Source organism: Dendropsophus ebraccatus, chromosome 3, assembly GCF_027789765.1.
Source record: "Dendropsophus ebraccatus isolate aDenEbr1 chromosome 3, aDenEbr1.pat, whole genome shotgun sequence".
In the NCBI taxonomy this organism is placed as follows: Eukaryota; Metazoa; Chordata; class Amphibia; order Anura; family Hylidae; genus Dendropsophus; species Dendropsophus ebraccatus.
In genome coordinates, this window is record NC_091456.1 from 27942836 (window position 1) to 27970482 (window position 27647).

The 27647-nt window shown below is 44.1% G+C and overlaps 1 protein-coding gene across 1 annotated transcript; it reads left to right on the plus strand.

Moving 5' to 3' along the window:
• Positions 1 to 1551: 1551 nt before the first annotated feature.
• On the plus strand, positions 1552 to 26642 carry SLC7A4 (solute carrier family 7 member 4). Its single transcript, XM_069964094.1, has 5 exons — positions 1552 to 1697; positions 14695 to 15744; positions 19458 to 20152; positions 21731 to 21839; positions 25776 to 26642. The coding sequence occupies exons 2-5, from the start codon at positions 14763 to 14765 to the stop codon at positions 25970 to 25972; spliced, it is 1983 nt and encodes a 660-aa protein (XP_069820195.1). The 5' UTR covers positions 1552 to 1697; positions 14695 to 14762; the 3' UTR covers positions 25973 to 26642.
• Positions 26643 to 27647: the final 1005 nt, after the last annotated feature.

Sequence of the window (27647 nt, forward strand, 5' to 3'; positions counted from 1 at the left end):
AAGCCTTCCAGTACTTATCAGCTGCTATATGCCCAGCAGGAAGTGGTATTATTTTCAGTCTGGAGAGCAGGAGAGGTTTTCTATGGGGATTTGCTCCTTCTCTGAACAGTTCCTGACATGGACAGATGAAGCAACAGAGAGCACTGTGTCAGACAGGAAAGAAAACACCACTTCCTGCTGGACACAAAGCAGCTGATAAGTACTGGAAGGCTTGAGATTTTTTAATAGAAGTAAATTACAAATCTCTGGCACTTCATGGCAGCAGTTGATTTAAAAGAAAAATTTTTTTGGTGCACTACCCCTTTAAAACACCAGAGGGAAAAAAATAACTAAAAGCCAGAGGGGGAGATTTATCAAACATGGTGTAAAGTGAAACTGGCTCAGTTGCCCCTAGCGACCAATCAGATTCCACCTTTCATTTTCCAAACAGTCTGTGAGGAATAAAAGATGGAATTATAGAAGTATATACAATAAGAATATACAATATACAGTAAGTATATACAATATAAAATAATAATATACAATCTACAGTAAGTATATACAATATACAATAATTATATACAATAATCATATACAATATCCAGTAAATATATACAATAAGAATATACAATATCCTGTAAGTATATACAATAATTATATACAATAAGAATATATAATATACAGTAAGTATATACAATTAGAATATACAGTAAGTATATTCATATAATATATACTATACAGTAAGAATATACAATATACAGTAAGTATATACAATAAGAATATACAATATATAATAGGAATATACAGTATACAGTAAGTATATACACAATAAGAATATACAGTATACAGTAAGTATATACAATATGAATATACAGTATACAGTAAGTATATACAATAAGAATATACAATATACAATATGAATATACAGTATACAGTAAGTATATACAATAAGAATATACAATATATAATAAGAATATACAGTAAGTAGATACAATAGGAATATACAGTATACAGTAAGTATATACAATAAGAATATACAGTAAGAATATACAAGAGGAATATACAGTATACAGTAAGTATATACAATAAGAATATACAAGAGGAATATACAGTATACAGTAAGTATATACAATAAGAATATACAAGAGGAATATACAGTATACAGTAAGTATATACAATAAGAATATACAAGAGGAATACACAGTATACAGTGAGTAGATACAATAAGAATATACAAGAGGAATATACAGTATACAGTAAGTATATACAATAAGAATATACAAGAGGAATATACAGTATACAGTAAGTATATACAATAAGAATATACAAGAGGAATACACAGTATACAGTGAGTAGATACAATAAGAATATACAAGAGGAATATACAGTATACAGTAAGTATATACAATAAGAATATACAAGAGGAATATACAGTATACAGTGAGTACACCCAGTGCTGAGTCCCTCAGTGACAGGGGAGCCGGCAGGTCTCTAGGAGAAGCCGCACGGGTTAAGCCTCCAGGTCCACGTCACTGTCCGGGATCTGTCACTGTGCTCCGCCCTGAGCCGCCCGATCGGCTGTCACGGTGCTGGGAGATCCCGGAGAAGAGGCGGTGAGGAGGCAGGTGACCGGATCCCGGCCGCTCAGGATGCCCCGGGCTGCCCGCCATCTGTGACCTCCCCGGCCATTGTAGCGGCTGATGCTACATCGGGAACAGGTGAGCCGGGAATAGAGGGAGCGGCTGCTGTGAGGTGATACCAGTGCATTGTGCGCCCTCCTCCTCCTCCATCATGTACAGTGTGCACGGTGTCCTGGCTGCCGGGATGAATAATGGATGACTGCCTGGATGTGCTGTATGTGCTGGGCAGCCCTTATCCTGGAGCAGCTGCTCTCAGCCTGTGTGGGGGCTGCAGGATTATGGCTTCTTCTTCTTCTATCAGGGATCCTGGCTGCAAGACAGCACAGACAGCAGGGACAGCCCTGTACTGGGGCAGTGTATGTGCTGTACTGGGGCAGTGTATGTGCTGTACTGGGGCTGTACTGGGGCAGTGTATGTGCTGTACTGGGGCTGTACTGGGGCAGTGTATGTGCTGTACTGGGGCTGTACTGGGGCAGTGTATGTGCTGTACTGGGGCAGTGTATGTGCTGTACTGGGGCTGTACTGGGGCAGTGTATGTGCTGTACTGGGGCTGTACTGGGGCAATATATGTGCTGTACTGGGGCAGTGTATGTGCTGTACTGGGGCAGTGTATGTGCTGTACTGGGGCAGTGTATGTGCTGTACTGGGGCAGTGTATGTGCTGTACTGGGGCAGTGTATGTGCTGTACTGGGGCAGTATATGTGCTGTACTGGGGCTGTACTGGGGCAGTGTATGTGCTGTACTGGGGCTGTACTGGGGCAGTGTATGTGCTGTACTGGGGCAGTATATGTGCTGTACTGGGGCAGTGTATGTGCTGTACTGGGGCAGTGTATGTGCTGTACTGGGGCTGTACTGGGGCAGTGTATGTACTGTACTGGGGCTGTACTGGGGCAATATATGTGCTGTACTGGGGCAGTGTATGTGCTGTACTGGGGCTGTACTGGGGCAGTGTATGTACTGTACTGGGGCTGTACTGGGGCAGTGTATGTACTGTACTGGGGCTGTACTGGGGCAATATATGTGCTGTACTGGGGCAGTGTATGTACTGTACTGGGGCTGTACTGGGGCAGTGTATGTACTGTACTGGGGCTGTACTGGGGCAGTGTATGTACTGTACTGGGGCTGTACTGGGGCAGTGTATGTGCTGTACTGGGGCAGTGTATGTACTGTACTGGGGCTGTACTGGGGCAGTGTATGTACTGTACTGGGGCTGTACTGGGGCAGTGTATGTGCTGTACTGGGGCTGTACTGGGGCAGTGTATGTGCTGTACTGGGGCTGTACTGGGGCAATATATGTGCTGTACTGGGGCAGTGTATGTGCTGTACTGGGGCAGTGTATGTACTGTACTGGGGCTGTACTGGGGCAGTGTATGTACTGTACTGGGGCTGTACTGGGGCAATATATGTGCTGTACTGGGGCAGTGTATGTGCTGTACTGGGGCAGTGTATGTGCTATACTGGGGCTGTACTGTGGCAGTGTATGTGCTGTACTGGGGCAGTGTATGTGCTGTACTGGGGCAGTGTATGTGCTGTACTGGGGCTGTACTGGGGCTGTGTATGTGCTGTACTGGGGCAATATATGTGCTGTACTGGGGCTGTACTGGGGCAGTGTATGTGCTGTACTGGGGCAATATATGTGCTGTACTGGGGCAGTGTATGTGCTGTACTGGGGCTGTACTGGGGCAGTGTATGTGCTGTACTGGGGCTGTACTGGGGCAGTGTATGTGCTGTACTGGGGCTGTACTGGGGCAGTGTATGTGCTGTACTGGGGCTGTACTGGGGCAGTGTATGTGCTGTACTGGGGCTGTACTGGGGCAGTGTATGTGCTGTACTGGGGCTGTACTGGGGCAGTGTATGTACTGTACTGGGGCTGTACTGGGGCAGTGTATGTACTGTACTGGGGCTGTACTGGGGCAGTGTATGTGCTGTACTGGGGCTGTACTGGGGCAGTGTATGTGCTGTACTGGGGCTGTACTGGGGCAGTGTATGTACTGTACTGGGGCAATATATGTGCTGTACTGGGGCTGTACTGGGGCAGTGTATGTACTGTACTGGGGCTGTACTGGGGCAGTGTATGTACTGTACTGGGGCAATATATGTGCTGTACTGGGGCAGTGTATGTGCTGTACTGGGGCAGTGTATGTACTGTACTGGGGCAGTGTATGTGCTGTACTGGGGCTGTACTGGGGCAGTGTATGTGCTGTACTGGGGCAGTGTATGTGCTGTACTGGGGCTGTACTGGGGCAGTGTATGTGCTGTACTGGGGCAGTGTATGTACTGTACTGGGGCTGTACTGGGGCAGTGTATGTGCTGTACTGGGGCAGTGTATGGGCTGTACTGGGGCAGTGTATGTGCTGTACTGGGGCAGTGTATGTGCTGTACTGGGGCAGTGTATGTACTGTACTGGGGCAGTGTATGTGCTGTATATGAGCAGTGTATGTGCTGTATATGGGCAGTGTATGTGCTGTATATGGGCAGTGTATGTGCTGTACTGGGGCAGTGTATGTGCTGTACTGGGGCAGTGTATGTGCTGTACTGGGGCAGTGTATGTGCTGTATATGTGCTCTATATGTGCTGTACTGGGGCAGTGTATGTGCTGTACTGGGGCAGTGTATGTGCTGTATATGGGCAGTATATGTGATGTGTATGTGCTGTATATGGGCAGTATATGTGATGTATATGGGCAGTGTATGTGCTGTACATGGGCTGTACTGGGGCAGTGTATGTGCTGTATATGGGCTGTGTATGTGCTGTACATGGGCTGTACTGGGGCTGTGTATATGCTGTACTGGGGCAGTGTATGTGCTGTATATGGGCAGTGTATGTGCTGTATATGGGCAGTGTATGTGCTGTATATGGGCAGTGTATGTGCTGTATATGGGCAGTGTATGTGCTGTATATGGGCAGTGTATGTGCTGTACTGGGGCAGTGTATGTGCAGTGTATGTGCTGTACTGGGGCAATGTATGTGCTGTATATGTGTTGTACTGGGGCAATGTATGTGCTGTATATGTGCTGTATATGTGCAGTGTATGTGCTGTATATGGGCAGTGTATGTGCTGTATATGGGCAGTGTATGTGCTGTACTGGGGCAGTGTATGTGCTGTATATGTGCTCTATATGGGCAGTGTATGTGCTGTATATGTGCTCTATATGGGCAGTGTATGTGCTGTATATGGGCAGTATATGTGATGTGTATGTGCTGTACATGGGCTGTACTGGGGCAGTGTATGTGCTGTACATGGGCTGTACTGTGGCAGTATATGTGCTGTACTGGGGCAGTGTATGTGCTGTACTGGGGCAGTGTATGTGCTGTATATGGGCAGTGTATGTGCTGTAAATGGGCAGTGTATGTGCTGTATATGGACTGTGTATGTGCTGTATATGTGCTGTACTGGGACAGTGTATGTGCTGTATATGTGCTGTACTGGGGCAATGTATGTGCTGTATATGTGCTGTATATGGGCAGTGTATGTGCTGTATATGGGCAGTGTATGTGCTGTACTGGGGCAGTGTATGTGCTGTATATGTGCTGTACTGGGGCAATGTATGTGCTGTATATGTGCAGTGTATGTGCTGTACTGGGGCAGTGTATGTGCTGTATATGTGCTGTACTGGGGCAATGTATGTGCTGTATATGGGCAGTGTATGTGCTGTATATGGGCAGTGTATGTGCTGTATATGGGCAGTGTATGTGCTGTACTGGGGCAGTGTATGTGCTGTATAAGTGCTCTATATGGGCAGTGTATGTGCTGTATATGGGCAGTGTATGTGCAGTATATGTGCAGTGTATGTGCTGTATATGTGCTGTACTGGGGCAGTGTATGTGCTGTATATGTGCAGTGTATGTGCTGTATATGGGCTGTGTATGTGCTGTATATGGGCTGTGTATGTGCTGTATATGTGCTGTATGTGGGCAGTGTATGTGCTGTATACTGTATGTGCTTTATATGAGCTGTGTATGTGCTGTATATGTGCTGTACTGGGGCAGTGTATGTGCTGTATATGGGCAGTGTATGGGCTGTATATGTGCAGTGTATGGGCTGTATATCTGCAGTATATGGGCTGTATATGTGCTGTATACAGTATGTGCAGTATATGTGATGTGCTGGGGCAGTGTATGGGCTGTATATGGGCAGTGTATGTGCTGTATATGGGCAGTGTATGTGCTGTATATGTGCAGTGTATGTGCTGTATATGTGCAGTGTATGTGCTGTATATGTGCAGTGTATGTGCAGTGTATGTGCTGTGTATGTGCTGTATATGTGCTGTATATGTGCAGTGTATGTGCTGTATATGTGCAGTGTATGTGCTGTATATGGGCAGTGTATGTGCTGTATATGGGCAGTGTATGTGCTGTGTATGTGCTGTACTGGGGCAGTGTATGTGCTTTATATGTGCATGGAGGCCTGCACCCACTGGACTGGGAGGTTCTGGCTGAGCTTTCCTATACTTACTCAGGTGTGAGCATATGGTGCATGTAAGGATTACTCACAGTCATCTCCAACTGTTGCAGCAAAACTACAACTCTCAGCATGCCCAGACAGCAACAGTCCGAGAACCACTGATTGGATTGCCCAAAATACAATGCAGGAATCCTGTCAGTCAGGTATAGCAGATATGCCATTAGTGTAGTTTAGAAGTAAAAATGCGTAACCTGTCTTATTCATGAACGGACAATAATAATAATAATCCTTCTTTTTGTATAGCGCCAACTGATACCGCAGCACTTTACATAATTTGTCAGTTTCAGCCCCTGTCCCCTTCACGTCTCACAAACTTGGGTTCACGCTAGCATTTTTCCTATTTGCTAACAGACCCCTCTATATTAACTGAATGGATAAGTATAAACTGATGAGCAGACTGCTGCAAACTGAGTGCAAAATGTTCATTTTTTTTTTATGGTCCGATTGCATTTTGGCTTTAAAAAAAAAAAAAAAGAGACTTTTGTCCATCAGTTTGCATCAGTTTCTCACTGCCAAAACCTGCCAAAAACTCATCCTCATTGACTATAATGTGAAAAAAAAAAAACGGAACTGCATTTTCAGTTTGTGTTCCATTTTTTTGAACAGAGAAAAAAAAGATGCATGCAAGATTTAATTTTTTGGGGGTGGGGGGGGGGGGTTAAAAAAATTTTTTTTTAATGGTCCATTTGCATTTTGGCTTTAAAAAACTGACTTTTGCCCATCCGTTGGCTTCATTCATTGTCCGCTTCCATATCGGTTTATATTATTTCCTGGTTTCTCACTTCTTTTGCGCATGCCCAGGGAAAAAAACTGATGATGACGGATACATAGGGCTGGGTTCATATTGCGTTTTTGCAGTCAGTTTAATGTGTACGTTTTATGGGGGGGGGGGACGGATGCATTTGTGTACAATCCATTTGGATCCGTTTTTCCATTGACTTCCATTATTTACTTAAAGAAAACTTGAAAACTGAGTGTCCGTAATTTTGAGGTTAAAATACGTTTTCAATACAATAATATGCTACAGTCAACAGGAAACTGTCCGGCAGTGTACACGCAGTATAGAGGAGCGGCCATAATTGATTACGGCCATCCAAATAATAAACATTCTCATTATTTACGACCTTTTACGATTTTTTTTCTTGTGTTCACACGTTTTATTTACTCAAAGTTACGGTCCCGTTTAGCTTTCATTTTACTGCGTGTGAACCTAGCCTTAAAGGAGAAGTCCGGCCAAGGTGACTGATTGGCAGCATGCAGGGGGGTGTAAGCTCTACTTACTCATCTCCGTGCCCCCATAGTGCTGCCTTACCGCTTACAGACCCTCCTGCAACGTCACAACCTGGCTTAGAAATGGCCGTTCAGCCAGTTAGTGAAGTGGGATGGGACACAACTGCAATTATTTACTGGCTGAGCAGACCCTTCCCGCCAGGTGGTGACAACACTGGAACAAGGGAGAAGCTGTAGTCCGTCCACGGTCATGGAGCCTGTGAATCAGCGCTGTGGGGGGCACAGGAACAGGTAAATAGAGCCTCTTTATTATGACCCTGCACCCTTCTCTGTCTGCAGCCAATTTTTCATTTTGGCCAGAGTTCCCCTTTAAGCCTGTTTTGCTGCAGTTTCAGTGTCTCCCTGCCACAAAAGCTGTGATAACATGCTGTGTATACAGGAAAGAACACCAGCCGTATACTGCATCATGTATATAATGTACACAATGTCATTGCAGCATGCCGCCTGTACTGTCACAAGAAACAACTCTCATAGACTGCCGCCTTGTATATGTTTGTTCTGTACATACAGTTTATTGTAACGTGGAGGCGGCTAGTCTTTCCTGTATAGTTGGCGATATGGGATCAAATATTGTATATTGCAGAATGTATACGGATCACATCTAGCCGGAGGCGTCTATAGCATTTACAGTTACCTGGGGATTTGATTCAGACTTCTGCTTCTTCCTTTGGAAATCACATGTAATCGTACTAGTGACTATTATCTGGTGCTATCTTCCCTATACGCCATTTTCTAATCTTATAATACCGCCGTAGTCAGAAGAGTGACAGGTAATCTGTGACTAGTAACACGCTCCTATAGTTCCCTCAGCTGTCAGACTCTATGTATACTATATACTGGCTGTTATCTTTATTTACCCTCTTTATCAGTCAGTGAGGTTTTCCCAAGTGATATACAGCAGGTGTTACCTCTGCTGATGGTATACGGATAGCTGTGCAGGCTGCGCCACGTGGTGACATCTGGGCAAGTGTGGCGTTTGTAAAGGACTCTTGGATTTACGTCTGTAAAAGGGTGGACTTTTTAGACCTTTTATTCACTCTAGCACTACGGTTAGTAATTATTTTTTTTTTTTACTATTGAGAAAAATTTTTTAGTAAACAACAGTAATTTTTTTAAAAAACATACGTTAGTACATTTTTATTTTGTCTGTCTGTTTTTTTTGGGGAGGGGGGCAGTTTCCAGCGTTTGAAAAAAAAAAAAAGAAAAAAAAAGAAAAAGTCTGAAGGCTTAAAGCGACTCTGTACCCACAATCTGACCCCCCAAAACCACTTGTACCTTCGGATAGCTGCTTTTAATCCAAGATCTGTCCTGGGGTCTGTTTAGCAGGGGATGCAGTTATTCTCCTGAAAACAACTTTTAATCCGGCAGCGCTGTGTCTAACGGCCGGGGCTTACATTTGTATATGCATTAGGCTGGCACTACCTCTCCGTCCTTCTTCCCCACCCTCCTCATCATTAGGAATGATCCAGGAACATTTACTGCTGTTTGAGCTTTGCACAGGTGTCTTAACGATCCAGCCCATGTTCATTATGCACACAGGTGGGGAATAGGGAGCAATCTGCCTGGATCATTCCTAATAATGAGGAGGGTGGGAAGGAAGGACATAGAGGTGGTGCCAGCCTAATACATATACAAATGTAAGCCCCGGACGTTAGACACAGTGCTGCCGGATTAAAAGTTGTTTTTATGACAATAACTGCATCCCCTGCCGAACGGACCCCAGGACAGATCTTGGATTAAAAGCAGCTATCTGATGGTACAAGTGGTTTGGGGGGGGTCAGATTGTGGGTACAGAGTCGCTTTAAAGGAGAACTCTAGCAGGTTCTAACTTCTAACCTCTCCCCGTGCCCACGGTGAGTGGCTAGACTGGCTGTGGGACCCCCGCCAGGCTCTAATGACGTCATCACAACTCAGGGGAATATGCCTTCTGGCGGGGGTCCTGCGGCTGGTCCCGCCGTTCACCACAGGCACGGGGAAAGGTAAGTCAGTACTTGTAATCAATTTCCCCCCGCCGACTTAAAGGGGTTATCCAGCGCTACAAAAACATGGCCACTTTCCCCCTACTGTTGTCTCCAGTTTGGGTGGGGTTTTGAAACTCAATTCCATTGAAGTAAATGGAGCTTAATTGCAAACCACACCTGAACTGGAGACAACAGTAGGGGGAAAAGTGGCCATGTTTTTGTAGCGCTGGATAACCCCTTTAAGGATATTAGAATCCCCCAGACTTCTCCTTTAAAAAAAAAAAATGTGTGAACATGGTCGAGGATTTAAAGGGGTACTACAGCTAAAATCCTTTTCTTTCAAATCAGTTGGTGTCAGAAAGTTATATAGATTTGTTATTTACTTCTATTTTAAAAAATTATAAGTATTCTCATGCTTATCAGCTGCTGTATGTCCTGCAGGAAGTGGGGTATTCTTTCTACTCTGACACAGTGCTCTCTGCTGCCACCTCTGTACATGTCAGGAACTGTCCAGAGCAGCAGCAAATCCCCATAGAAAACCTCTCCTGCTCTGCACAGTTCCTGTCTCTGGTGGTAGCAGCTCAATTTCGATGCACGATCTGTTGATGGGGCTTGGTGCTGGAAATTGTACCCTGTATATAACTCATGCAGGTGTGGGGAACAAGAAGTAAATGCACTTAGGTAAAAAAAAAACCTTTAAAATTTTTTAAGACATCAGATACAACACTGGTATAATCTATTTGCTTGCACATCTATAGGATGATGTCTGCAGCTCATATCATGAAAATTAATTAAGAGACACCCTTTAACCTATACAGTATATGGGCTAAATGAACAATTGACCGGGTAAAAGGACAAGGAGGCGGAAGAATACTGAATATTAAATACACTGGCTGGAATATTGATTGGTTAATCGTGGAAAAAGTTCAAAGAATTTAAAATAGGTTGTGTAAGGAGACCCATTATATCTCTATCCCCTTACTGCTGCGGTTGGGGCTCCTATGGTTAGGATAAAGGGTAGGGGTAAATGGTCTGAATTCTTTATTCTTCTTTGTTACATCTAGGATGCAATGTACAGAATCTGCACCCTAACACCCTGGGGAAAATTCCTGTTTACAGAGATAATTGTGTTCTGTGATGGCATAGAGCACAGCCAGCATATGGATGGATCATCTGAGGATTTCATAGGGCTGTGGGGTTATACTATGCGGCATGTGACAACACATTGTCTGAGAGTCAGGCGAAGAAAAAAGAGTGAAGGATTCCGAACATCTGAGTGGAGTGTTTTCCCAAGTTCTTCAAAGGGCCTTGCCAGACGAACAGCGCTGAGGATGAAGTTAAAGGGAATCTGTCAGCTCCTAGGCCCTACCTAAGGTGCTGACAGTGTGCTGTAGCTGGCAATCCCCTAGTGAGCTTGGTGACTTTTGGTAATTTGTCCGTGCAGTGGATTATGTACACTCTCAGGTCTCCTACTGTACTGAAGAGGCAAAGAGGAGTTTGTGCTGCACTCTGGCCGCCTCACCACTCCTTCCTCCTCTTCATGAATAATCAATGCTTCCCGGCCTCCTGCTCGCTCAGCTGTCAGCCAGTGTCTCTGATTGCAGATCAGTCCTCTGTAGGCAGTTTATGAATCTCTGACCCCAAATGTGTTGGAGCTGTGGTCTATGGTACTCACCTGTCTAGTGACCTGCCAGCAGTTTGGTCTCTGGTTCAAATCCCCTTATGGACATGAAATAGAGCTCTTTGTCCCCCCCCTCTCTCATTATTGTATCATTGTAAAGGCTATATTCACATCAAAACTGAGCAAAAATACTATTTGTGCACATAGCCTTAAAAAAATAATACAATAATGAGAAAAAAAATAAAGACCTAATTCACTTCTATCTGGGGATTTGAACCAAAGACTGAACTGGTTGGGTCTCTGAGAGATTCATCTATATCTGAGGGTTTCTTTCAGACATGAGCTGCCTACAGAGGACTGATCTGCAATCAGAGATACTGGCTGACAGCTGAGCGAGCAGGAGGCCAGGCAGAATTGATTATTCATGAAGAGGAGGAAGGAATGGTGAGGTGTGCCAGAGTGTGGCACAAACAACTCCTGTTTGACTCTTCAGTACAGTAGGAGACGTGAGATTGTACATAACCCACTGCACGGACAAATTACCAAAAGGCACCATGCTCACTGAGGGACTGCCAGCTACAGCACACTGTCAGCACCTCAGGTAGGGCCCGGGAGCTGACACATTCTCTTTAAGAGACTTACCTTCATCCTCAGTTCCCTGTGCGTTATTAGGGAGCTATCACCTGCTGATAGTTTCCCTTTAAATGATGACTAACCTTTAAATAAAACCAATCACAATAGTGCCACTTGTAAAAATTCAGTAGCATTTGTTAAGAACATTAGCGTCTTCTGGATATTAGGTGTATTAGGCTTGGGCACATTATATTCCTACTGTTAAAGTGTCCCTTTCAGTATGGGTCTTAAAAAAACAAACATGCAGACTTGCTTGGGCGGTATCTGTGATCCTTTCTAGACCCTTAAAAATAAATGAATAAATAAATATTTTGCTTTGGCAGCAATTAGCCCCATAACTCTACTCACCTTATCTGCAGTTCTCCTAAACTCTTTGGACGTGTACAGGAAGTGATGTCACCTTCCTTCACAGCCTGCCAAGTAAGGGCAGTAGAGGAGGAAGTGATGTCATCTTCCCTCACAGCCTGCCAAGTAAGGGCAGTAGAGGAGGAAGTGATGTCACCTTCCTTCACAGCCTGTCAAGTAAGGGCAGTAGAGGAGGAAGTGATGTCATCTTCCCTCACAGCCTGCCAAGTAAGGGCAGTAGAGGAGGAAGTGATGTCACTTTCCCTCACAGCCTGCCAAGTAAGGGCAGTAGAGGAGGAAGTGATGTCACCTTCCCTCACAGCCTGTCAAGTAAGGGCAGTAGAGGAGGAAGTGATGTCACCTTACCTCACAGCCTGCCAAGTAAGGGCAGTAGAGGAGGAAGTGATGTCACCTTCCCTCACAGCCTGCCAAGTAAGGGCAGTAGAGGAGGAAGTGATGTCACCTCCCCTCACAGCCTGCCAAGTAAGGGCAGTAGAGGAGGAAGTGATGTCACCTCCCCTCACAGCCTGCCAAGTTAGGGCAGTAGGGGGGTGCAGTAAGGAAACCTCCCTAGTAACTGCAGCACACATGGTATAGTTTGTATAAGTGATATTTGAGAAGCATAGCAGAGGGTTAATGGGCTCTGCTGGAAAATAAACAACAGGCTTTGTAGAGATTTTTCTCAAGGTGTATTGTGTACTTTCTATAGTGATTATGCAGATTTACAGGTAACAATTTTGCTTAGGTTGTTTGTTTTGAGGGCACTGCCAGTGCTGACGTGTTGCTGTGTGCTGTACTGAAGACACAGCCCTGTGCTGGAGCACAGAACAGCCCCAGGCTCCAGTGACTGTGGACACACTGACTGTGCAGTGAAGACTAGCTGGGAGGCTCCCATCTGGGGGGCATGTCGGAGGGGTGGGGACAGGGCTAGTCTCTTCTTTTGGAATACCTAAAAGACTAAAAAGAATTAGAAATAAAGCCAGGAACTCACTATCAGAGGAACAGAGACACCTAGTGGTAGCCTCTGTTTACTACACAAAAACAGCCAGATAAAAAGAAAAAAAACTGTAAGTTACAAAGATGATCACATGCCCTATTGATCACTGATAAATTATATGTAGCGACAGTGCCCCTTTAAGTGATCTTAGCAAGCGGCAACACCCAAGTCATTGGGCATCAGGTTTCTGGCAGGCTTCAGGGGTCGATAAAGCAGCACATGACCTTTTAGCTTTGGCTGTCCAGGCATGATGGGAATTGTAGTTTTGCAACAGCTGGAGGGCGGAAGGTTCCCCATCCCTGTTCTAAACTAATGACAGATTGACCATTTCTTTTTATCAGTGTCAGAGAACAAACACTGAACCCAAACAATACCAACCTAAAAGCACAGTAGTTTGGTATTTGAAGTGTATACATGCAGGGTCTCCTACTCTGTATACAGAGCTTTTATGTTGTATACAAAGCGAAAGAAGCAGAAAAACCAGCTGGATTCCAAGATCTGGCAATAGGTGCTGTAATAGACATTCACCCAGGACAGGATTTCCAGTCTCTGATGAGTCTATTCTGCTCGCGCACCTAGGCTCCATTTACTCTAGGTCCTTGTCAGCCTATTCCTGGGAGAGAGCCAGTATACATATACAGGAACTGCTGCAGGTGCCCTAAAGTATTTGCAGATCAGTACTTTGTTGGGTCTATTATAGGGGTACTCCAGCAACAACAACAAAAAAATCTTTAAAATCAGCTGGTGCCAGAGATTTGTAATTTACTTCTATTAAAAAATCTCAAGCTTTCTGGTACTTATCAGCTGCTGTATGTCCTACAGGAAGTGGGGTATTCTTTCAGGGCAGGAGATGTTTTCTCTGCTATTGCTCTCGACAGTTCCTGTGACGGACAGAGGTGGCAGCAGAGAGCACTGTGTCAGACTGGAAAGAATACACCACTTCCTGCATGACATACAGCAGCTAATAAGTACTGGAAGATTTGAGATTTTTTTTATATAAGTAAATTACAAATCTCTGGCACTTTCTGACATCAGTAGATTTAAAATATTTTTTTTTCACTGGAGTACCCCTTTAAGACTTTTGTAGCAGTAATGCTTAATTCTTGGTAATAAATGTATAGATAGCACTGTTGTGTTTGCAATATACCTGTATGCTTTCAGACGAGAGGAAACGCATTGGCACGAAACGGCCATCACTCATCTTTTAGCGTCCAACGAAAATCTTTTTCTTCTTCAACTGGTTTCAAAAACTTATACAGGTCAGTAATTTACTTCTATTTAAAAGTCTTCAGTCTTCCAGTACTTATCATCTGACACAGTGCTCTCTGCTGCCACCTCTGTCCATGACAGGAACTGTCCAAAGCAGGACAGGTTTTCTATGGGGATTTGCTGCAGCTCCTGTCTCGGACAGAGGTGGCAGCAGAGAGCACTGTGTCACACTGGAAAGAATACACTATTTCCTGCAGAACATACAGCAGCTGATAAGTACTGGAAGAATGGGGATTTTTAAATAAAGGTAAATTACAATATATATAACTTTCTGAAACCAGTTAATTTGAAAGAAAAAGATTTTCGCCGGAGTACCCCTTGAGCACTTGAGTGAATGCACAAGTAATAAAATATATCTTTACAGCAACGGTGGAGAGCAAGAAAATATACACAGTATTATGCAAAGAATAGCTGCCTGCTTCTACGCTGTGGTATGATGTTACATGCATGTGATTTTAAATATTAAACCATTATATTTTCTTCTGTTCTTCTAGAGTTGTTACTAATAGAAATGAAAGCGACGCACCTCTAATCGAAGTGTTAAAGAAAACCGCTGTACAAGATGGGGAACAGACTGCCCTCCTCCTCCGCCCTCGTTCGGTTTTGCCAGAAGCTGAACAGGGTGAAGACTCTGGAGGATGACTTGATGGAGACATCATTTAAAAGATGCCTTTCGACCCTTGACCTGACCCTTTTGGGTGTGGGGGGCATGGTGGGTTCCGGCCTGTACGTACTGACTGGCACAGTGGCCAAGGAGATAGCGGGTCCAGCTGTCGTCATATCATTCCTTATCGCCGGCATTGCCTCTCTTCTTGCAGCTCTCTGCTATGCCGAGTTTGGTGCAAGAGTGCCAAAGACGGGATCTGCCTACATGTTTACGTATGTTTCGGTGGGTGAACTGTGGGCCTTTCTGATTGGCTGGAATGTCATCCTGGAATATATGATTGGCGGAGCAGCGGTCGCAAGAGCATGGAGCGGATATTTGGACTCCATATTTGATCACAAGATCAAAAACTATACCGAAAGCCATATTGGAACTTGGAACGTTCAGTTTTTGGCTCACTACCCCGATTTCTTAGCCGCGGGAATATTGCTTTTTGCCACGGCTTTTATTTCTTTTGGGGTCAGAGTGTCCTCCTGGCTTAACCACATTTTTGCCGCCATTAGTATGGGAATAATCATCTTTATTCTTATATTTGGGTTTGTTCTTGCAGACCCCAAAAACTGGTCCTCCGCACATGGTGGTTTTGCTCCCTACGGCTTCTCTGGTATCATGTCCGGTACGGCCACCTGTTTTTACGCCTTTGTTGGCTTCGATGTGATTGCGGCATCGAGTGAAGAGGCAAGGAATCCGCAAAGAGCTATCCCTATAGCAACAGCGGTGTCATTAGGTCTGGCTACCGGGGCCTATATCCTTGTGTCTATTGTGCTCACTCTGATGGTGCCTTGGAATACATTAATACCAGACTCAGCTCTATCGGATGCTTTCTACAGGCGAGGTTATTCATGGGCAGGATTTATTGTAGCTGCTGGCTCCATTTGCGGTACGTCTTATTTCTATTTTATTTCTTCTTTTTCTGGCATAGCTGTATGGTCTGCGTGATGTCCTAAAGCCTTTCTATAATATAATTTTTATTCTTTGTTTTCCGATGCTGTTTCTTGGCAGTTTTATTAAATTACCAATGGCTTCAAATTATTTTTATTTCATTCCGCCAGTTTTGCTCTGTGTGAATGGAGCTTTAAAGTGTACCTGTCGTTTACATTTTTTTTGTAATAATCAATAGTACAGGCGATTTTAAGAAACTTTGTAATTGGGTTTATTAGCTGAAAAATCAATTTTTATCATGAAAAAGCAGTTTGAAGCTCTCCCCCCTGTCTTCATCGTTCTCTATGGAGAGGGAAGGGTGGAGGCAGATGAGGCACCAAAACAGGACAACAAAGAGTTAATTTACAGCTACATCACCGGCTATCTCCTCTGGGGTCAGCACTGACCTCTCTGACCTCTGAATAAAGCTTTCACACAGGTCCTGCTGTGTAATCCTTTGTTCTCTGCTCTCTGCTGGTGACTAATCTCCCTCCTCCCCCCTCACCTCTCCATAGGTTACACAGGGCCCAACTGATGTTAAAGAGTCAAGATTTCCTGATGAGCAGTGGATGAGAGAGAGGAGGGGGGGGGACCTGGGGAAAGTCTTTTTGAATGCAGATAATGGCATATTTGCCTAATAAACCCAATTACAAAGTTTCTTAAAATCGCCTAGGCTATTGATTTCTGCAAAAAAAATGAAACAACAGTGACACTTTAAAGGAGAAGTCCGGCCACTAGTTGAAAAATGTTAAACTCCAGGGGCAGAGGGGGTGCCTCTTCAGTGCTGGATCACTGCTTCGGAACCTGCGTTGGGCTCTGGGATCTCTTGCACTGCCGATGTCACGACCCGGTTGATGGACAGCCCACTTAGCCAGTCAGTGATTGGCTGATTGACTGAGCAGCCAGTCCATCAGCCGGGATGGGCATTTTATGCCAAGTTGTAACATCATCACAACTCGGGGGGAAAATGCCTTCGGGCAGGGGTCCCAGGGTCGGCCACACAGCGTATCGCAGGCATGGGAGGAGGTAAGCAATGCTTCATTGCCATGTTCTCCACTGTCGCCTGTCAAATATTGAAAATGCCCGGACTTCTCCTTTAAAGTTAATGTACCACTAGGAATTACAAAAGTTTCTATTCTATGGGGGAGATTTATCAAACATGGTGTAAAGTGAAACTGGCTCAGTTGTCCCTAGCAACCAATCAGATTCCACCTTTAATTCCTTTCAGACTCTTTGGAAAATGGAAGGTGGAATCTGATTGGTTGCTAGGGGCAACTGAGCCAGTTTCACTATATATCGCGTTTGATAAATCTCCCCCTATAATTCTATACAACCCGATTGGCGCCACTGAGTAGATTCTAACTGTGCCATCTGTTCCTCCGACCACCAACTGGTTCCTGTGGTCTTTTCTGTTATTTAAAGGGAGCCTGTCACCCCCCGTGCCGTGGTGACAGGCTCCCGACCCCCCCCCCCCCCCCCCCCCCCCCCCGCTAGAGCACCTTATACGTACCTGATCGCGCTTCTTGGGGGGTGACAGGTCCTCTTTAAGTATGCAAATGTGCTAGCCCAGCCCCCCAGTGCACTAATATCCCCTCCCCTTGAAGACGCGCCTCCTTCAGGATCAAGTCTGGTTGCGTCTCCAAGGGGAGGGGATATCGGTGCATTAGGGGCGCTGGGCTTTCCTCCAGTGCACCAAACTAGCACATTGGAATAATTACATAACAGAGAAGATCTAAGAAACTGGGTGACGTTGGAGGAACGGACAGCGCCGTTAGGATCTGCTCTGCGGTCCCAATCTGGTCGTATAGAAATCTTATTTTGTAATTCCTAATGGTGTACGGCATAAAAACCTGCAAGTGTGATTCCAATGGACACTTACTGTTGGTCTGTTCTCAGGATAAGCCATCAATATCTGACGGGTTGCCAACACCCCAGCTTATTTACTTTTTGTCAGCCACAATGCCTGTGCTGCAAGCTGGACAGTTTCATACATTATGTTGTGGCTATGCTGGGTCACTCATTGAAGTGAATGGGAGCTGAGCCACAGTAACTCAGTGCAGCCGCTACATAATGATGACCGAGCCTTCTGCTTCCTGCCCCATTCACTGTGCAGTGCGGATGTGGCAGCTTCTCTGAACAGCTAATTGTCAGGGATGCTGGCACCCCACTGATGGCCTATACTGAGGATACACCATCAATAAGTTTCCAATTGAAAACCCCTTTAAATTATTACTTGTAATAATTCATGACCTTAAAATTAAACCTTCTTTTAAAGCATAAGCAAAATTAACATTCGAACAACTTTGACAGTAAGCCTCAACAAAGAGGTTGTTGATACACGATCATGATCACAGTTAGAGGACCTGTAAGTAAATACATTTATTTATTTATTATTTATTTTATTTTATGATGCACATAATAGGGTTTGATTTACTAGTGTTTTCCCAGTAGGAAATTGTCCGTTTTTTGTCCATTTTCCCTGTCGGTTTGGTGCGCAACACAATTTTTCCAGAAATCCATATTTTTTGTCCAAAAACCCACCAAGTGAGTGTGTCCTCTAAAACCCAACACATCTGACAGATTTATTAAGTAAACTTTCATTTTTCGATAGGCTTTCTATTCTAGAAACCAGCCACTTCTAGTGTGGGCGGGATGGTTGAATTTTAGTTTTGTCCTGTAAAAAACCTTCCTGATTTACAGTACAGTACGTGCACCACATTAATGAATTTAATGTGAAAAAAACAGACAAAATGACAATGAGGCCCAATGTGTTGTAAGGCTCAGGTCATGCGGTGCCGAAACCTCAATCCTGGTGGGCTGATTAAATAATAGGACACCCAAGTGCCTAGTTTCAGGACAATATAGGGGAGCTATCAGCAAGTTAGATGCATGGGATGCTGAGGATGAAGGTATGCCTGTTACCTTCATCCTCAATGCCGTTCTCGTGCAGTTTTAATGTAGTGCTCTGTACAGTAAGGCTGTTTTTAGCACTGCCCTTCCCCCAGAGCGCCAGCTAGTCCACCCCTACTAATGATTATAAATGGCCACGGGTGGATCAGTGCTCTGGGGGCAGGACAGTGCTCCGAACAGCCTTACCGTATGGAGCACTACATTAAAACTGCACGGGAACAGCGCCGGGGATGAAGGTACGAGACAAAGCTTCATCCTCAGCATCCCATGCACTATAGGGAGAGTCATTTAACCTGCAGATAGTTCCCCTTTAAAGAGTTTGCCCAGGCAAAGTAATTTTTTGATTTGGTGCCCAGTGAGGTGGGAAATAAAAAATAAAATAAAATACACACATAACTTCCTCACTCGATGTAGAAAGCTTCCGGGACATGACATCACAGGCCTGATTAGCAGCTTCTGCAGTTTCCTGCCTCTGATTGGCTGAGTGCGCTTGTGATGTCACGTCACCGAACCTAGAAGCCTGCTACAACAAAAAGCAGAGTTGCGTGAAGCCAGCGCCATCAGGGTGGGGGGCAACCAAGAGAAGTGTGGTTTGTGTTTTCCTATTTTCCACTTTTCTGGCGCCATATTAAAAATAGTACTGCCCGGACAACCTCTCTAAGGCTGTTTTCAGATTGATCGACTTGTCTATATATAAAATATATTCTCTTTTGATATTGTGAGGCTGTAAATAATTAATATAGCTTTTGTTTTCTATTAAAGCCATGAACACAGTGCTGCTCAGTAACCTCTTCTCCCTCCCAAGAATTGTATATGCAATGGCCGAAGACGGATTGTTCTTTCAATTTTTTGCTAAAGTGAACCCGACCACCAAAGTCCCCGTCATTGGAATTGTGGTATTCGGCATATTGATGGCCCTCCTAGCGCTCATATTTGACCTGGAAGCACTAGTGCAGTTTTTATCCATCGGCACTCTGTTGGCCTACACCTTTGTCGCAGCCAGCATCATAGTTTTAAGATTTCAACAAGAAAAGACAGAACCTTCAAATGGAGCCGAATCGGAGCAAAGTCCCCAGCACCGTGACCCCAGTGTCAGTACCGAAAGGATAGCCGGAGAAGAGATGAAGGAATATGAGTCGTTCTCAGATAAGCTTCAACTAGTGGAAACTCAGAAAAAAGCCAAAGAGCGAAGAGAAACGGGACACCTGAAGGCCGCCTTTGAACCATATCTAAAGTTCCTTAGTGACTGTTATCCTGGAGAAGTGGTCACCATTGCAGTAGTGATGATGATGTTCTGCGCCATTTGCCTGTGCTCCATTTTGGTGTTTGGCAATAACCATCTCCATTTGCCCGCCTGGAGTTTTTACTTACTTCTGGTGATTTTTGCTATCGGGTTCTTAGTCAGTATATTTTTGATTTGGGTTCATGAGCAACAGCAGAAAACTACAACATTCCAGGTACCTATATAATTCACAATTTCTTGTTCTATTTGTAGCTGCTAAGATCTCCTGTCCATCTCTATTCCTGAACGATACTAAAGTCAACTTATATCACCCCCAGTTCCATTACTAAATATGTAATTTTACCCTCTCAGCATAAGGCTGGTGATGGTAACCGGCTCCCCCTGCTGACCAGCCTCTTCAGCTGCCGATACTTTGCAGTTTTTGGTCCCCCCTGCTCCCCAATGTTAATAGTTATTTCACACTGGGGTTTGCGTGTGGACTTGAAGTTACTTTCCTAAGGTAAGGTTATTAGAGATGACTAAACTTTCAGCATGTCCGAACCCGAGCGCGGGGTGGGATTTCATGACCGCTGTGTCACTTCACCCCACCCACATTGGCGCTGTAGGCCTCATTCCTCTGTGGCATCATTGCCATCTAGACCCTGTCCTCTCAGCAACCATTGTAATGGACTGACCTAAAGGGCGTGGGGCCTAGACCTCTAAGCCGGCTCATGCCAATGGCCGCCAAAGGGGTGGGGCCTATACGACGATGACATCATGTAGGGGCGTGCTGTACACCACCGATGTGGGTGGGGCAAAGTGGCACAGCAGTCGTGAAACCCCAATCCAGGTGGCACAATCCACCAACGATAAAAAGTATTTTTCTCTTTACCAAGCACTAAGAAATCTGATATAAAGTAAGGTATGAAAACTGTAGAACTTAGGCTTTGCAGCTGTGTAGAGAAGTCCTCAAACAGAAGGGGGTGACAGTATCACTTTAAAGGGGAACTCCAGGTAGAGGTTAAAAAAAATTAAACTTCTGCAGAAGCACAACGCATTACTTACCTATCTATCCCAGTTTTGAAACTACCAAAAATCCATTTGTTTGGGGGGGGGGGGGGTGCTCTGTTTTGTGTTTCTGTTCTTCCTGGTTTGGCATTTCCCAGAATGCAATGCTTTCCCTCATGTGATCATCACAGCCCCCACCCATTACAATCAGTAAAATTAGTGCAGCAGCTGCTTCTGGCGGGTTAGAGATGGTGAATCAGTCAGGGGATTGGGTTATCCAGCCGCACCTCCTGTGACATCACGCCCTGCCACCTGTATGCATTATCAGCAAACACACACAATGTGAGACAAAGGCATGGAAGATTTGTCTCCTAAGGGGGGAGAGCAGAAGCAGCAGGAGACAATGTGAATTGGCACAAGGGCCATTTTATTCACTTCCTGGATTTCTATCAGCTACCAGTGTGGCAGAACCGCACAGAGACGGTAATACATTGTATAGACACATCTATATAACTTTTAATAGAAAAGTTTTTCTTATCCGGAGTTCAGACGTACCTGACCGTGCTTGAGGTTTTCTTTTCTCTAATCCTTGTATATGAAGAGGCTTTTTAATAGCTGAATAGGCGTTGTTTGTCTATGTCTGGTTCTCTTCATCTGTTAGTAGTGGTGAGACAGAAGGGTTATTGTAGGTTGTTGTCTTTTGTGGAGAAATTGGTCTACAAGGTGCTTTTGAAGGTTTCATGTATGGGGGAGAGGCTGGAAAAATCCTGGAGTCTATTAATTTTAATGTAACGTTAATCTGCAGGTTCCCTTGGTGCCGCTGATCCCATCTATTAGTATCCTGCTAAACGTATATCTCATGCTCAAGCTAAACTACATGACCTGGATACGGTTCACAGTATGGCTTCTTTTAGGTAAGTACTGTATTATATTATTATATTATACATTTGGTGGGTTTCCTTTGGGTGCTCCGGTTTCCTCCCAACCTCAAAACACACAGATAGGTGAATTTAGATTGTGAGCCCTAATGGGGACAGGGAGCAAAAACTATGTAAAGTGCTGTGGAATCTGTGTGCGCTATACAAATAAAAGCATTATTATTATTATTATTATTATTATTATTATTATTATTAATGCGTATTCTTGTCTGTATAAAATGTTGGGGGGGGGGGTAGTTCTGAGACAAACAGAATATTTATGTATACATCTTTTCCATAATTTAATAAATATTCTTTTAGGTTATCTAATGGCGCACAGGGCCCTGAGGATGACAGTAGGTTTCTTACCTTGATCCTCTGTCCCCTTTTTGATAACTGTAGTTTATAAGATATGTAATTGAGGCGGTTTGGTGCACTGGGGGTGGGGCACTGGGGGATCAGTGCTCCCGGTGCACTGATCCACTCAGGTAAGTGATCTGCAGTGATGTGTGCTGGAGAGATGTCACTGCAGAGCGCCACCCCAATATTCCCTACAAGGGGTGGGCCGGCCCGGGTGGATTTGTGCACTAAGGGCAGTAGCCCCACCCCCAGTGCACCAAACCGGCTTCTTTACATATCTATGCGGAGAACCGCACATAGAGTCAGGGAGGTGACCATATCTCTAAAACTGGAACTTTATGGAGTGACTAATCAGATTACACATTCAAAAAAATAGGTTGTAATAAATCACTAAGGGGGACATGTATGAAAAGCCGAATATGCCTTTTTTTGCCGCAGATCGGCGTCAAAATATTCCCATAGTGTATTTCTGCGAATATTTTGTTCGCATCTGTGCCACCTTCGCCAGTGGGGCGGAGAGGGGGTTTGGCAGCACGCAGAGGGGGCGCGGCCTCTGCGTGCACCGCACTTATTATTTTTACGATGGAAAAATTACACTGAAACCTATGCCAGCTCTGAGCTGGCCAGCTCAAAATCTTCGCACAGACAGGCTCCGTGCGAACGGGATTTATGAAAAGGCAATGCACCTCTACATAAATCCCCTGAGCTCCGGAGCTGCGGAAACATTTGTAAGCCCGGCGTAAAAACCACCAGACTTCATAAATGCCCCTCCCCAACTTCCTAAACAGAAAGTGGTTGCAAATTGTCAACATGTTTCTCGAATTTATGAAGTTTTACAAGGAAGTCAACAGGCTGAACTTTCCTGTTCTTCCTGAAGAAGAGCTATGTAGTGCAAACATTTACTTCAGCAACTGCACTGTTTTATTTTCATTGTGTTTGGGTACAGGAGCTTTAGAAGCGACTTATCTAGCACTCAGCATGTTTCTATAAAACAGATATATAATCACAATGGGAGAAAATCTACATTGATAAACTGTTCTCGCAGGGGCAGGCGGGTAGATGCAACTTGTCTTTACTGTTGTTTCTATTGCCAGTCCATAGAGGTTAAACACACTAACATACCTGGACAGTAACTTGAGACAATGTAATTTCTGCCTTTCCTGTTTTACTTGCCCTAAATGAAATTTTAGAGGTTTACCGTGACAATAGTTACCTTATACAGTATAAGTACACCACATGACTTTATATAAACACACGTTTTCCAGCAAACCTAAAACTGCTACTTCATTTTAGAGCCACTTTGTAGAAGAAACTTAAAGGGGTTATCCAGGCTTAGAAAAACATGGCCGCTTTCTTCCAGAGACCGCCCGATCTTTGTCTTTAGTTTGGGTGTGGTTTTGCAACTTAGTTTCTTTGAAGTGAATGAGGAAGAAAATTGTTTTCAAATCAACTGGTGTCAGAAAGTTATACAGACTTCTATTTAAAAATGTTTAGTCTTCCATTACTTATCAGCTTCTGTATGCCCTGCAGGAAGTGGTGTATTCTTTCCAGTCTGACACAGTGCTCTCTGCTGCCACCTCTGTCCATGCCAGGAACTGTCCAGAGCAGCAGCAAATCCCCATAGAAAACATCTCGTGCTCTCCAGACTGGAAAGAATACACCACTTCCTGCAGGACCTACAGCGGCTGATAAGGACTGGAAGACTTGAGATTATTTAATAGAAGTAAATTACAAATCTATGGCACTTTCTAGCACCAGTTGATTTGAAAGTCCTGTCCAGAGCAGGAGAGGTTTTCTATAGGGATTTGCATTTACTCTGGGCTGTTCCTGTCAGGGACAGAGGTGGCAGCAGAGAGCAATGTGTCCGACTGGAAAGAATACTCCACTTAATGCAGGACATACAGCAGCTGATAAGTACTGAAAGACTTGAGATTTTTATATAGAAGTAATTTATAAATCCGTATGACTTTTTGACACCAGTTGATTTTAAAACATTTTTTTTTCAACTGGAATACCCCTTTAATTGCAAACCACACCAGGAAAGGAGAGTCATACTGTTTATGGAAGAAAGCGGCCATGTTTTTCTAATCCTGGATAACAATAACCCCTTTGAAAATTGCTTGTAAATCAATTAGGGAATATTATACTGAAGAAATCATCAAGAACAATCTTCCAGTCCACAGCAGGACTGATAGGGAGGTTCCTATTCTCCGGGGCTTCCCTAGCTATATCCTTCAGCAGGGTTTCCATTACAATTCTATAATCTCATTTCCTAATGGATTAAAAAAAAGAAAGAAACAACCACTGAGATTCATTCATAGCTGTCAGATTATGTCACTTGTATTGGCTCTTGTATTGTAGTTTTGATCTGGTATCAAGTAACAGATTATCAGCATTTCTGGATTATTGTCTTTTGGGTTAACCCTTTACCACCTCTTGCTGTACAGTTAGGCCTCATTCACACATCAGTATATTTTTGCAAAACATATTTTGAATCCGCAATTTTCTATCCCCAAAAAAATGTGTCCGTAGTATCATCCGTATGGTCCATATTTTTTTGCAGATCCGTAAAAGTGAAAAGTAATGATCAAAATGATGAGACTGGCTAGAATTGAGGTAAAGTTTGCAAAAATATAGCTCCCAAAGACTACTTTTGGTGCGTCCAATTTGCGGATGTGTCATTAGGCACGTAGAAACCAATAGGCTTTATAAAATTTGTCCCTAATTAAGGGTCTGCAATTACGGGCAAATTTTGCAGACGTATGAATGAGGCCTTATAGCAAATGTACAGCACAGCGATGGAGTTGGCTCAGGAGCTCTAAAAACCCCTTTAAGGTGCGTTCACACGTAACGAGACCCACTGTGGATCCCTGCCCTGTACACTCAATTGGCAGACAAACTCGCAGCGTGATGCACATCCCGCTGTGAGTATGTCAGCAGCCCGCCCTGTTAACCCCCCGGCCACCAGAGCGTATACTTCACCTGGTCCCTGCTCCGGCTTGCTTCGGGGCTCCCGACGTCTTCACGTCCCTCTCAGCCAATCAGTGCGCTGTGGCGGGGCAGCGCACTGATTGGACGAGCGGGACGTGCCGGGAACCCCCGAAGCAAGCCGTAGCGTGGAGAAGGTGATGTATACGCTCTGGCGGCCGGGGGGTTAACAGGGCGGGCTGCTGACATATTCGCAGCGGGATGTGCATCACGCTGCGAGTTTGTCTGCCTATAGAGTGTACAGGGTAGGGATCCCCAGTGGGTCTCGCTGCGAATTTGCAGCGTAAAATCCGCTGCGGATCCGGTACATGTGTATCTCATTTCTTGAGGGGTGCAAGTGTTTTTCATTTTGCACATAAATGTTTTTATTTAACCGCATTAAAAAAAATATATTTTTTTTCCTCTTAGTTTTTTTTTTTAACTTTTCTTCCCTGTGTCCAAATGTCTGCCCCCATTGCTGTGCCGTCACTAGGGGTTATTTACCTATTTTTCTTGACTACTGATCAGTGAACCTGCCTAGTAATAAAGAGATAGACATGTAATAACCAATGGGTAATGTTATTTTTTGCTTGTTTTGTTTTCCAGGTCTCATTGTGTATTTTGGTTACGGCATTTGGCACAGCAAAGAGAATTTACGTGGCCCAAAAGGGCACGGAGTCACCGCACGCTATGTTGTATTTCCAACCAGCAGCCTAGAAGAAACCGTACAACAGATCCAACCAAATCTGCAGGATACCATGGGAAGAGCTGAGCTGACAGAAGAAGAAACCCAGAAGAGATGATGGTTACAAGCTGTAAACTAGGAAACCTTTAGGCTGTGGGCACACTGGCATTACTCTCTCCATTTTCCCTTTTACTGCCATACGTGCAGGTCGCTTAATGGGGAGGCTAAAATACTGAGTGTGGCAAATAGTGCCGCCTTGGCACCAACTGCCCTATTGTTCTGTATTTATTTATTTATTTTTTGAAAAATATTCCATGTAGTCAATCCTGGCTGCTTCTCCTCTCCCAAATCCTCACTCATATCTAATGGGCACGGATGGCAGCAGGTGGGCAAAAGGCCTGAATAGGACCAGTGGGCAAGTGCGTATATTATACTTTATTCCTTCACAAGGAGGATTCGACATTTGCACTAAAATTGCTGGAAATCACATGAAAAACTGTAATGTATACAACATTACAATCGAAAAGCAAAGTGATAATATTCATTAGTATAAGAGCTGTATTCAAAGGCCGAGCGACCAGACTCCAGCACGCTCATCTCTAAGCACGCAAATATAATATATATATATCTATATATATATATATATATATATGTATGTGTGTGTATATATATATATACTGTATGTATGTACATATATAGATATATACAGGGCGGTGCAGAAGTCGGTGGACACAAAATAATGATAACATTTATTTATTACATATAAACTAGGAAGGAGATTTATCAAACATGGTGTAAAGTGAAACAGGTTCAGTTGCCCCTAGCAACCAATCAGATTCCACCTTTCATTTTTCAATGGGATGAATGAGGGATGAAAGGTGGAATCTGATTGGTTGCTAGGGGCAACTGAACCTGTTTCACTTTACACCATGTTTGATAAATCCCTATTACACATACTTTCCCCCTACTTTTGGACTACTATATATATATATACACATACAACAAATGTGTGTATATATGAAATAAATCAGGTTCACAGTATTGCCATTATCCTCCTATGGAACATGGCTCACATACCTGATGATTTACATGGTAACACACTGCCTGAACAATTGCTGCCTGTGTTCTTCTCACTGAATACATTATGAGGCATATTTTTAGTTTATAAATACGGAATATATATGTATATAATAAGCAACATTCAAAGACCTATCTGTCTGTTCTCTATCCGTATTGGGATGCAAGCAGTGCTCTTGGCATGTCATCACAAAACGTTGAGATAAAGGCACTTGTGTTTCCTATGTTATCTCTTAAGGAGCATACAGCTGCTTTATTATCTGATCCGTTATCGAGACTTGTTCTGTGATAAAGTGATTTAAAACCATTCCCTAACTGAAAGGGAATGTTATATCCGACTATAGCAAAGCTGTATATGCCTCCATATTGAGGGGCTTGTTTATCAGTGTCTCTTGTTTGGCTTTGTGTAGAAAAAATAAGTAAAAGGTCTCCAAACTCGTCATAGATCACCCAGGACTTGTGAAGCTTCTCCCCCTGATAGTTACATATCATAAACGTCCGCATTCAGAAGTGTCATTAGCAGTCTTAGATATGTCTTGGCATTAAAGGACAGGTATGGAGATAAGTCAGTTCATACCTTTGCTGTGGCTGAAGGCCATTTGCAGAGTTATAAAAAAAACTTTTTTACCATTAAAAGCTCAAGTACCACAGAGGAAGTGATAAGCTTTAGCCTGCACGTCTCCTCCCTCCCACCCTCCCTCCCTGCATGATTGATG